This window comes from Convolutriloba macropyga, chromosome 5 (assembly GCF_964194025.1).
Source record: "Convolutriloba macropyga chromosome 5, txConMacr16.3, whole genome shotgun sequence".
Lineage (NCBI taxonomy): Eukaryota > Metazoa > Xenacoelomorpha > Acoela > Convolutidae > Convolutriloba > Convolutriloba macropyga.
In genome coordinates this window covers 54,385,081-54,398,237 of record NC_134472.1, presented here as the reverse complement: position 1 = coordinate 54,398,237, position 13,157 = coordinate 54,385,081, and the positions used below count along the sequence as shown (strand labels likewise).

The following is a 13,157-nucleotide window of genomic DNA, read 5'->3' as shown; positions in this document are numbered from 1 at the left end:
CTGTTACCGCCACCCAACTGTTGCCCCACCCCACCCCCCATCAGCCCTCGGTGCACTCATCCCCCCGTTTCTAGCTACTGACAAACAACCGCTCGCTAAAAACACGCAAATTTATAATATTCTTCACAATTTTTTTCAAGCTTTTTGAAATTTTTTTTGATATTTTTTGATTTTTTATTAGCCCTAGGTGTCAAAAAACCTCCTCGAGGTTATAATAGTAGGTTACTGCATAGTTTCTAGTGCTAATGGAATGGTTTCAACTTAAATCATCACGAATTTTAGCATTTTCTTGACAAAACGTGCATTTTTTTCAATTTTTTGTCGTTTATTTTTTCTTATTCAAGTCTTTCCCGAACCAGGGGCCAGAAAAACTCCTAAGGGGTTTGATAATAAGATACTGACAAATTTTTATTGGCCATGGAATAGTTTTTAAACTTTTTAATGTCAGAAATTTTAACAGTTTTTTGATAAAACTTTCTTCAAGTTTTTGAAAATTTTTCTTTAGGTTTTTCAGCCTCAGGAGCCACGAAACGTCCTCTAGGGTTTGAAAATTGGTTACTGTATAATTTCTAGATGTAGTAGAATGTCTTGTAAGATTTTAACCTAACGAATTTTAGCGTTTTTTGACAATTTTTGCCGGTTTTTTTTTTAAATTTTTTTAATACAATTATAGTCTTTAATCTGATTTTTTGAGCCTCAAGGGCAATAAAAGCTCCGTTAAGGTTTGATTATAAGTTAATGGAGAATTTTTGTTGTTTATGGATTAACTTTCAACCTTTTAATATCACAAGTTATAGTATTTTTTATGAAACTTGCTTTTTTTCAAGTTTTTGAAAATTTTTTGTTGTTTTTTTAAGGTTTTTCAGCTTCAAGAGCCGAGAAATGTCATCTGAATGTCGTGCAAGATCTTAACGTCACGATTTGTGACATTTATCTGACAATTTTTGCCATTTTTCAATTTTTTGACATTTCTGGTCATTATTATGATTTTTTTGAGCCTCAAGGGTCAGACAACCTCCGTTAGGGTTTCATTATAAGTTACTAGCTTCTTTTTTTAGGCATGGAATAGTTTCTCAACTTTTGAATGTCTTAAATTTTAGCAATTTTTTTTATAAAACTTGCTTTTTCAATTTTTTGAAATTGTTTTTTTGGTTCTTTCAGCCTCAAGAGCCAAGAAACGTCCTCCAGGGTTTGAAAATTGGTTACTGTATAATTTCTAGATGTAATGGAATTCTTGTAAGATTTTAGCCTCACGAGTTTTAACATTTTTGCGAGTTTTTTTCATTTTTTTGACATAAACGTTCAGGTTTTTTGAGTCTCAAGAGTCAGAAAACCTCCTTTAGGGTTTGATTACAAGCTACTGGAAAATTTTTTTTGTTAATGGATTAACTTTCAAACTTTTAATATCACAAGTTTTAGTAATTTTTTTATAAAACCTGCTTTTTTTGAAGTTTTTGAAATTTTTTTGTTGTTTTAAGGTTTATTCAGCCTCAAGAGACGAGAAATGTCCTCTAGGGATCGAAAATTGGTTACTATATACTTTCCAGATGTAATGGAATATCTTGCAGATCTAAACATCCTTATCTTAACATCACATACTTAATGGAATGTCATAAGATCTTAACATCGACGGAGAGTCAAACTACCCCACAAGTAATTTACCAACCGAGTGGTGATCAAAGAGGATTACCCAAACTCAAGTTAACGGAGTTTTCAGAGTGGCCCCAGTGGGAAGAACTTTTCGATGTCATTGGGCATCAAAAGCGGCTGAGCGATACTGAGAAGATACAGTGTTTGAAGACTGGCCTCACGGGTCAGGCAAAAGCGACAATTTCTGGACTGGACTTCAGCTCACAGGCATATTATCAAACCTGTGACATTCTCTACAAAAAGTTTGGCAGAGCGATTCATAGTTGAATCTCAATTGAAGAAGATACACTGTCATCCTCCCAGCGTAAAGAGCAGTGGCTACGACACTTACAGGATCATCGACTACTAGCAGGAAACTTGATTGTATTCAAAGAGTGGTTAGAATTAACAGCTTTCATACATGAAGACTGGTTAGCACAGACAAGCTCCAAGCTTCAAAGCCGCGAACAACCAAAAACATGTACTTTTGCATCCAACTCTGAAGGTTCTACAAAAAAAAGAATTCAGAATGTCCATTCAAAGATGGACAGCACTCCATCTGGAGTAATTTAAATCAATAAAAGGGAATGAACGACGAGAACTCTTGCAGAAGTTCACACTGTGTTTAAATTGCCTGAGACCTGGTCATTGGTCAAAGGATTGCAAAAGTAGAACTTGCAGTGTGCCCAATTGTGGACGACGACAGAACAAACTTTTGCACAGTGACTTCTCAAAGAAGGAGGCTGCAACAGAGACCGAAAATGCTACGGCAGCGGTAGCAACAATCATTACACAAAGAGGACTCCAGTTAGTACGCCTTAAACTGGTGAATGGAAACCACAGCTTGAGCGTGCTGGATATGTGTGATACAGCAGCCTCAATTTCATTCCTGGATAAGTCAATCGTATCTACACTGCACCTGCAAGGCCGAAAAGCGTCCTTGTGTGTCGCAGAAATCCACGAATCACAAGATGTCAAGACGGAATTAGTGCTGATAGCGGTTTCAGCGCACGAGAAGTCTCGACCATTGACTACAATGCAAAATTATGTTCACGAGAATTTGAAGTTGGGTGACCAGGTTGTAGATCTGCAGGAGTTCGCTACCCACATTTGAGGAGTCTGCCGAATCAGAGCTCTATCTAAATGAAGTTCAACTTATTCTTGGACAGGTCTGTTATGACATCCATCACCCATTAGAATTCAAGAGGTCAAACGATAAAACTGCACTGTGGGCAATGAAATCGAAAATAGGATGGGCCCTAAGTGGTCCCCTACCAGAGAAGCAGCGATTCTTGCTACAACAGAAACTCAGTATCAGAGGACAAGTTAGCAAGCCTCTTGAGTGAGTGTTGGCACATCTTATCCTATGCCTCAAACTGTGATGTAAACGCTCATTCAAAAGATGAACAGGGAGCAATCAATAAGACAAAGTGAAGTTACCAAATAACTTCTACTCTGCTCTGGGGCGACTCAAGTCCCTAGAACGGTGCCTACAGAAAGATGACTATTGACTCTGACGTCAAAGCAGTTTGTGTCTGCAAAGTTGAAAAAAATGGACTGTTTAAAACCAGAGACAAGCTTCAAGTCACGTCATCCGGTCATCAACACGCATAAACCCGAGAAATTCAGAAGAGTGTGCAACGCAGCAGCGAAATATCAAGGTGCTGCCCTCAACGATTAACTTCTATCTGAACCAGACCTGTTGCAGTGTCTGATCGGAAATATTTTTCGCTTCCGCGAACAACAAATAGCGCTTTCAGCTGACATAGAAGCAATGTTTCTTCAAGTTTCTGTTGCAAGAAATGACAGCCGATGCTTACGATTTATCTGTTGAGAAGATCCAGAGCATAGGATAGAGGTGTACGAGTATACACGACACGTTTTTGGGGCGAAGAGCTCGCCGACTTGTGCAAGTTACACTTTGCATCAAGTGGCGAGAGACGACAAAAATCTTGTCAAAAATGTCCAGCAAAATTTTACTTGGACGACTGTCTAAAGTCAGAAGACCTCACAAAGCAATCGAAATCTCCCAGAAAGTTCGAAACCTCAGCAAAGGTGGATTCAAAAGTGGATAACAGGGGTCGTGGAAGTGATATCACATTTCCTAGAAGCAGACAAATTATCGAAAATTGTGAAAACCTTTGAGGCTGAACAACCATCTATCCTTCGACTATACTGGAATGTGGACACAAATAGTCTCTTTGTCTGTCGCTGAACTGAGCAGGAAGTTCCAGCGAAAATAACTCAGAGAATTGTACTATGTCTCAGCACTGTTAGACCCACTTGGGATATTATTACCCTTCACGATAAGGAAGCGCTTTCTACTCAAAAGCATTTAATCAGCAATCGGACAGGCATGGGACAAAGAGTTGTCAGCCGAACACTCAGTGATTTTTGCACTGAGTTGAGAGAAATAATGACAATGTTGATAAATCGACGTTATTTCCAAAACGGATGTTCTAACTTGACACTTCACATTTTCACAGATGCGTCAGAAAAAGCAGTATGCATCGTGGCATATCTGCAACACGAAGCGACTTTAGAACTCACATATGTGATAGAAATGTGCCGTGTAGCACCTATCAGACACACGACGATTCCAAAGTTAGAACTTCAAGCCGCAGTCTACGGATTTAGTCTCAGAGGGAAATCTATCATTGGACAGATTCATGCACGTGTTATAGTTGTTACAGTCAGCTAACAAGAAACAACAAATGTTTGTTGCCAACAGGGCTGCAAAAATACTTCCATCGAAGACCTCAAGGACTCTGGGTGATTAAACGGGCGTGCATGGCTCCAGACAGATAAAGAAAACTGGCCAAAGCCGTGGTGCCAAGTGAACGGAATTGAAACTCAGCAAGCTACCAGTACTCTAGCCACAGAAACTAAACTGGACCAACTATTCGACTGGAGACGATACAGTCGCTTCAACCGAATTAGAAACTTATTGCCTACTGCATGAGGTTCAAGACGAAGCAGAAAGGACCTCTCAAAAGAGACAAGATTCATCAAGCAGAACAAATGGTTTTGATTTGTTCAAAACCAAAGCTTCACGAATGTTTCGAAGTCAATAGCACATAGTAAAGAAATCTCAAAAACATTGAACATTGCCAAATTGTCATCCTTCATAGAAGAAGATCGAACAATTCGACTGAGAGCTCGACTGAAACATTCAAATCTTGATTACAACGCAAAACATTTAATATTATTGACAGCAAAACATCCAGTCGTACAACTACTGTTGGAGAGAGCGCAGCGTGACAACCTACACAAGGGCAAAGAATACGTAAGAAACATGCTCCAACAAGAGTACTGGATGATGGATTAAGAAATATGTTAGGGAAAATGAAGTCGAGATGTGTCGTCAAATGTGGGCACAGAAAGTCCAATCCAATTCATTCACCGATGGCAGACTTACCCCGAGAGTGACTTGATGAACATGTGTTCCCATTTACCCATATCGAGTTGATTACTTCGGACCCTTTGAAGTTCCTACATTGTACCTTAAAGAGATCGTGCTGCTTCTTCACTTCTCTAACCACCAGAGCAGTACTCATCGAAGTGGCACTGTCAACCGAAGCCTCGCCGACGAGATACTCAGCACTACACTGTGTCTTGTAGCATAAACACTTAACCCCTGACAGCAGTAAGTGACGACCTGGAAGACTTGACGGCACTCACGCCAAATCATTTCTTGCTAGGACGGGAAAAAGCGAGTGCTCCATTCATGACATTCAGAACGCTACCATGACCTGAAAAATTCTTTCAAAACGGCTCAAGCCTATGCCGACTTGATCTGGAAAAGATGGACTCGCGAATACGTTCCTCAATGGAACCACAGATCGAAGTCAAAGGAGGTTGTGCGAAACCTGGAAGAGGGTTAGTTAGTATGGCTAGTAGATGATTCTGTGAAACGCTGTGTGTACAAGCTGGCACGAATCATTGAGATCTTCACTGACAACGACGGTGTTGTGCGATCATCGAGAGTCAAAACGGCACATGGAGAGCTGAACTGCCCAGTCGTGAAGTTAGCGCCGGTATGCTACGGTGGGGTTTCTGAGATCGAAAACAGGGCCGGCCATGTTGGCGCCACTTCAAATCAGCAACAATGGCCATCAGACAGCAAGACATAACTTAGGAAACTGAAAAAACTTAGAATTTATCAAAACTCAAAAATGGTCAAAACTGAAAAATTTTACTAGTTTGGACCGAAAATTTGTACACCCCGCCGATTTTGGGAAGGGAAAACCTGGGCAGCCCGAGATTTTGGCACACGGTTCGTGTAACCTCTAAGCTATTCATGGACCCAACGAACCTTAAGACATCATATAAATATTGAAGTAATTTGACGTTTACTATGTAAACAATAACTTAAATCACTTTAATCGAATAACCAATCAGAAACAAGTAGAGATGATGTCAGAAACGATATTTGCCTGATTAATTACTTTAACCCAATTGTTTGAATAGTGCAATCTTATTGTACTTAGCACCATTAGAAACTGTTATAAAGAGCAGTTAGCTCTCAGATTGGACAAAAATTCCATTCTTCAACAACTTTTGTCTTTTTTGGTAAGTTTTGCTAGATCTTAAGATCTTTCTAGTTTAATGTTAGTTGAGCTTTCTTTAAAAGAAATAAGCAACATTACTAACACTGGCTGAAGCCTTGCAAACTTCGAGATTGAACATAGATTATCACTAAGGATTTTCTTAACTTCAATCAGAATTAAAGTTACAGTCCTGCAATACGTCCGAACGACTAATTGTTGGACAAGATTATTAGTCAATCGAACCCAGTGAAGAACCAGGCCGGCGTAAAGCTCGAGAACCAGGCTGTGGTATTTTGGTTCCGCTGAGATTCTTGAGCAGTCGCAACATGATAGAAAAGACAAAGTAGATATCCTTTTTTGAATTAAGGCGAGTTCACAACCCCAGTTTTCTGTCAGTTGCAGTTAAGAAATTGTTCACGGAAAACTTGAGTTTTGAGATGGTGTTTTGAAGCCTTTAAAGAAGATTCATGACATTGGGTTTAATTATGTTTCAGTAAAATGTTTTTTGATAAAGTTAAGTGTGAAAGGCCATTTTTTTGCTCTCAAGCGACGTTCGGAGCAATTTATTAGTCCTGTGGTCTTTTAATGCGATTTTTCGCTTGACCGATTTTTCGCCTGACTCATTTGACTTTTCGTCTTCAAAAACAGGTAACGGTCAAAGGGCATAAAGTTCTCTTACAGCCTTACGCCTAAACAGTCTCTTAAGAATGAAATTCAACCAAAACTGTGAGGATATATTGGTTGAGGAAATTTTGAAGAGCCGATCATAAATTTGAAAAATTTCGGAATTTCAGCGTTTCAGTAAATTTTCCCTTGGTATAAATATTCTACTCTGCAATGACCACTCATGTGTGTCGCTCACTCATGTCTGTCGCCCACTCATGTCTGTCGCCGACGAATATTTAGTGGGTCAAGAATTGAGGAGGAAATCCATTCTAGCGTTGTTCCTTCCCTCATTAGGTGATGCCGGAAAAATTCGATTATGCTGAAAATAGGGAGCCAATTAACTTTTCACTGTGATTGTTTGTTTCAGCCTCCTTTCGACGTTAATCTGATCTTGAATCTGAAACAGACTAATCAGCCTATAACAGACTAATCAGCCTATAATATTGAAGTAATTTGACGTTTACTATGTAAACAATAACTTAAATCACTTTAATCGAATAACCAATCAGAAACAAGTAGAGATGATGTCAGAAACGATATTTGCCTGATTAATTACTTTAACCCAATTGTTTGAATAGTGCAATCTTATTGTATTTAGCACCATTAGAAACTGTTATAAAGAGTAGTTAGCTCTCAGATTGGACATAAATTCCATTCTTCAACAACTTTTGTCTTTTTTGGTAAGTTTTGCTAGATCTTAAGATCTTTCTAGTTTAATGTTAGTTGAGCTTTCTTTAAAAGAAATAAGCAACATTACTAACACTGGCTGAAGCCTTGCAAACTTCGAGATTGAACATAGATTATCACTAAGGATTTTCTTAACTTCAATCAGAATTAAAGTTACAGTCCTGCAATACGTCCGAACGACTAATTGTTGGACAAGATTATTAGTCAATCGAACCCAGTGAAGAACCAGGCCGGCGTAAAGCTCGAGAACCAGGCTGTGGTATTTTGGTTCCGCTGAGATTCTTGAGCAGTCGCAACATGATAGAAAAGACAAAGTAGATATCCTTTTTTGAATTAAGGCGAGTTCACAACCCCAGTTTTCTGTCAGTTGCAGTTAAGAAATTGTTCACGGAAAACTTGAGTTTTGAGATGGTGTTTTGAAGCCTTTAAAGAAGATTCATGACATTGGGTTTAATTATGTTTCAGTAAAATGTTTTTTGATAAAGTTAAGTGTGAAAGGCCATTTTTTTGCTCTCAAGCGACGTTCGGAGCAATTTATTAGTCCTGTGGTCTTTTAATGCGATTTTTCGCTTGACCGATTTTTCGCCTGACTCATTTGACTTTTCGTCTTCAAAAACAGGTAACGGTCAAAGGGCATAAAGTTCTCTTACAGCCTTACGCCTAAACAGTCTCTTAAGAATGAAATTCAACCAAAACTGTGAGGATATATTGGTTGAGGAAATTTTGAAGAGCCGATCATAAATTTGAAAAATTTCGGAATTTCAGCGTTTCAGTAAATTTTCCCTTGGTATAAATATTCTACTCTGCAATGACCACTCATGTCTGTCGCCCACTCATGTCTGTCGCCCACTCATGTCTGTCGCCGACGAATATTTAGTGGGTCAAGAATTGAGGAAATCCATTCTAGCTTTGTTCCTTCCCTCATTAGGTGATGCCGGAAAAATTCGATTATGCTGAAAATAGGGAGCCAATTAACTTTTCACTGTGATTGTTTGTTTCAGCCTCCTTTCGACGTTAATCTGATCTTGAATCTGAAACAGACTAATCAGCCTATAACCAATGCAAGGTTAATTGCCCAGCAGCAGCAATCTCAACAGCGCTCGTCTGATACACCAGGCTCTGCTGACATCTCTCCTAGGGGTCCAGCAGGCTATCCGTCTGTCGAGTTGATCAAGAGGGGAGATGTGATTGACCTGGACACACTCATAGCTACACAGCTGCAGCATAAGTTAGTTTTAGTTTCTAACTTTTTCTGTGTAGGCTAGTACTAATTAGTGTGGTATTGATGCTAATAATAGTATTTGTGCATGGAAATTTATCACTGGTTGGCGATTAAGTCATGTCCTGTTTTTATTTGACTCATGAGTAACATGTCAAACAGAATGCCTGAAAGAAACGAGAGTCGACTAAAAGCAACTTATTTAAATCATTTCATATCGGTAACAAGATCTAACTGCATCTGAATGTTTCACTGTTTAGTGCTGGTAACGGAAATGAGTCGAACCAAACTCTGTACCGTCTGCCGAACTCACTTTCGGGATCAGGCAACAGTGGATCAGGGGCTCCCGTCAACGTCTCAATGTGCAGAGGATGCGGAGGTGTGGCTGCACAAAAGAATATCCAGGTACATTTTGGTCTCAACTCTAGAGTAGTGTGTAAACAGATTTCGTAGGGCTTACTAGCTCAAAATGAGTGAACGAAACGGGGTATGCAAAACCTGAAAGCAAGTACGATAAAAACAAAAATAAGAACAGGAAATTCAAACAATATATGGAAATCCTGAAACTTGAGATTGTTTTAAGCGCATTCAGGCGTTTTAGAAAAGAAAATCAATGGAGCCCAGAAAGATTAAGAACGGTTTATTTGCTCTATCTGAATTTGGTTGCTAAACAAGTATCTGACTTCTTATTATTGCTTTAATTTTCCAAAAAAAGATCTCGCTCTAGAGGTTCCAACTTTTGTTTGATGATTGATAATAGTAATTTTTTATAAGCCGCTAAGTTATAGTTGAGGTCATATTAGTTTGCCCTGAAACAAAAGTTGGTAACAATTATTTCAGCAATGGTTAATGCGCAATTTTGCCTCTCTGATTTAACCCTTTGATCGACTTTTTTTCAAGATTGACTTAAGGTTAGCGTGACTTAAGGTTGGGTTTGCTCTCATTCACTATTCGAAACAGCTGGACTCTATCGGTGGCCGTTTTCATGAAGAGCAGAGATGCGTGTGCCGAAGTTTTTTGATCATGCGCTGCGTTTAGTCGATAACTTTTTCAACTTATATCTGTATCTGTTTCTATCTCTATAATACGGCACGCAAGTCTATTCTTTCGCAGCTATTCCGGCAATCTGCCGGCTATGTTTGATCGATGCTGAAATAATATATAACTTAATTAAATTGATACCACAAAGTTTAGCAGAGCCTAATAATATTTTTCAAGTGGAAAATGGGCTCATATTTCTCAATTTTAAAGTTAATTTTTGGATTTTTTCGTTAATTTCTTCCTGTTCGGATCTATGAGCGGACTTTTTCTGAAAAATCAATGTATATGGCACGTTCGATTGGCAATTCGTGCATTGAACGACTCTTTTGAAGGTTACTTCTTTTTTGTTTTATCAAATTGTACAAATATGAAATTGTACTCTAATCCGTTTTTTGCATTTCTCGATTTTCAAAATTTTTAAATTTCTTTACAATTTTAATATATTTTATATAGTTTTAATATTTTGACAATTTTTATGCAAAGTATTTTAGTTTAGCTAATCTCTGTAAACTGTTCTCATTTTTTATTTCAACAGAAGGATGGCTGTTTAATTTTTGTGAGCTTTGATTGCTAACTAAGTATATGTACTTAATTTTGAATCAATAATTTTTTGGAGTGTATTTAAAACAGAATGTAAAAGTCAATGCCGCGTGTGAAAACTGAGTTTAGGTAAAATGGCTGAAGTAATCGAAAAGCAGAGAAGGGAGAGTGAATTTCTGATCGTATCGTTGATAACAATTCTCTATACTAAAGGCGAGAAAAGTAATCGTGAAAAAAAAATCGTTAAGAAAACGAAACTTTCTGATCACGTGCCGCTTTTTGAAAACAGTTTTTTAGTTTCAATTACAAATCTTCACTTAAAGGTGTCTCACAATTATTTAATCTAAAAGTAGTGTGGTTGGAAGGGAAGCAGTTTTGACCATATGAAGCAAATTTTACACATTTAGATTCAATCTTCTATTTTTACCATTTTTAATTGCTTTCAAACGAAGTTTGTAGCAATTATGTTAGTCCTGTCGGTCTTTTTTCATGCGATTTTTCGTCTGACGCTTTTTAACTTTTCGTCCTCAAAAACGGGATAAACAGGTAGCGCCTAGTGGGCATTAAGTGCTCCTAGAGCCTTTCAGCTATTTCAGCTCAAACTGTTTTGGATACTTAAATTTATGATGTGAAGGGCGGTTCTTAGAGGTTGAAGACACCCCACTGTTGACCCCCCCTATTGCCGTCTCCCCCCACCACGTTGTTGCCGCCCACCCCGCTGTTGCCCACCCCTCCCTTCCCATCAGCCCCCCGGTGCAGCCCCCTCCCCTTTTTGCTATTGACGAACAACCGATCGCTGAAAACCGCAATTTTTACTAATTTCTACAATTTTCAAGTATTTTGTCATTTTGTGTAATTATTGTCATTTTTGAGTATTTTAGGTCCTAGGTGTCAAGGAACCTCCTCTAGAATTTTAAAAAAAGATGAGTGCATAGTTTCTAGTGTTAGTGGAATGGTTTCAACTATTTAATATCACGAAATATATAGCATTTTCTTGACAAAAGGTGCGAACTTTTTGACATTTATTATTCATTACTCACGTGTTTCCAGACGCAGGGGCCAGAAAACGTCCTTAAAGATTTGATAATAAGTTACTAAAGAAATTTTTTTGCCATTGGTTAGTTTTCATTTCTTGAGTATGCAAATTTTAGCATTTTTTAAAATAAAACTTGGGATTTGAAAATAGGTTACTGTATAGTTTCTAATTGTAATGGAATGCTTTTCAAAATTTCAACACCACGAATTTTATTTTTTTTTTGAATTTGCTATTTTTTCAATGTTTTGACTTTTATTGTTTTTATTCAGGTTTTTCAGCCTAACAGAAAATCTCCGTTAGGGTTTGATAATCAGCTACTAGAAAATCTTTTTTGGTCATGGATTAGTTTTCAACTTTTATTATCACAATTTTTAGCTGTTTTTTATGCAACTTGCAATTTTTAAGTTTTTTGAAATGTTTCGTCCTTTTTTAGGTTTCTCCAGTCTCAAGAGCCACATAACCTCCTCTATGTTTTGATAATAGGTTGGAGAAAAGTTTGGGATGGTTTTCAACAGTTTAGCATCACGAATTTTAGCAGTTTTCGATAAAACGTGCAATTTTTTGCAGCTCTTTTGACATTGTCATTTTTCAAGTTTGTCCATACCCAGGGGCCAGAAGACGTCCTCGAGGGTTTGATAATAAAGTAATGAAGAATTTTTATGGGCCATGAATAGTTTCCAGCATTTAACATCACAAATTTAAGCAGTTTTTTGATAAAACTTGCAGTTTTTTTCAATTTTTTTTGAAGATTTTGTCATTTCTTAGGTTTCTCCAGCCTCAAGAGCCAAGCAACCTCCTATGGGGTTTCGTTATAGGTTACTTCATAGCTTCTAGATATAATGGGATGTTTTGCAAATTTTTTAAAGTTTTTTGCATCTTTTTGAGTTTTTGTTTTTTTGGCACCAGGGTCGTAGGGATCTGCTGCAAGGCTTGATAATAAGCTTTGCATAGTTTCTAGAACTAATGGAATGGGTATCAATTTTTTATTGACTCCAGCTTTAGCAGTTTTTTGATAAATTTTTTTTTCAAATTTTCAGTAAAATATTATCTGTAATTTTCAGTAAATTTCACTAAAATATTATTATTCTCTATGAGCCAGTGAAACTATTCACAGCTTGAAATAGGGATAATGGATGGTCTCTTGAGACAATGAATTGAATTTGAAGATTTTAATATCTTGAATTTTAGCAAGATTTCAACAATCATTACTGGCCAACGAAGCTTTTCCAGTCTTTCAGATAGGTTACTTGACATAACTCCAGAGACAAAAAATAGTTTTGAATATTTTCACTGCAAAATCTGGAAGCTTTGAAAAATTGTTTCATTATTTTGCAATTTTTAAAATAACAGTTATCTGATTTATTTCCTAACAAGGCTAGAAAACTAAAAGTTGCATAGTCGAATCAAGCTAGAGCTATCCTCACTGAACCGTGGCTAGCTACTAACGAAGCCAACCGCTTGCCGGTTGTTTGAGAGCAATCCGCCCGAATTCAGTTGGTTATGTTGCCTATTTTAAGCTTTTCTAGCAATTTTTGTATTCTTCAAATTTTTTTGATAACCTTTGCGGATCAAACAATTGATTTTCCTCTCCCTCATTTTCGATGAGTGTCTGATCTTGCAGAAATTTTTTGAAAATTGTTTGCCGAATAATGGTTGGGAAGAATTGTGAAAGCTTAACAGGGTACATATCACTTTTTTTTCAAATTCGCTAATCGTTTTGTTTTTTTTTTTGCTCTTAATTTTTTTATTGTTGTTTGTTACCTCTCAGTCAAACTTTGGTTGGGTGACT

General features: G+C 37.5%; 2 protein-coding genes across 2 annotated transcripts in view; one reads left to right on the top strand and one right to left on the bottom strand.

Annotated features, from left to right (window-relative positions):
* The window catches only part of LOC142339478 (uncharacterized), a 604,341-nt gene that overhangs the window by 387,149 nt on the left and 204,035 nt on the right, over positions 1–13,157 (bottom strand). The window lies entirely within an intron of this gene.
* Positions 1–13,157, top strand: part of LOC142339473 (uncharacterized) — a 72,947-nt gene that overhangs the window by 30,612 nt on the left and 29,178 nt on the right. Inside the window, exons 7-8 of the mRNA XM_075389516.1 lie at positions 8,534–8,760; positions 9,012–9,156. Coding sequence (XP_075245631.1) covers positions 8,534–8,760; positions 9,012–9,156 — 372 coding nt within the window. The remainder of the gene's footprint in view (positions 1–8,533; positions 8,761–9,011; positions 9,157–13,157) is intronic.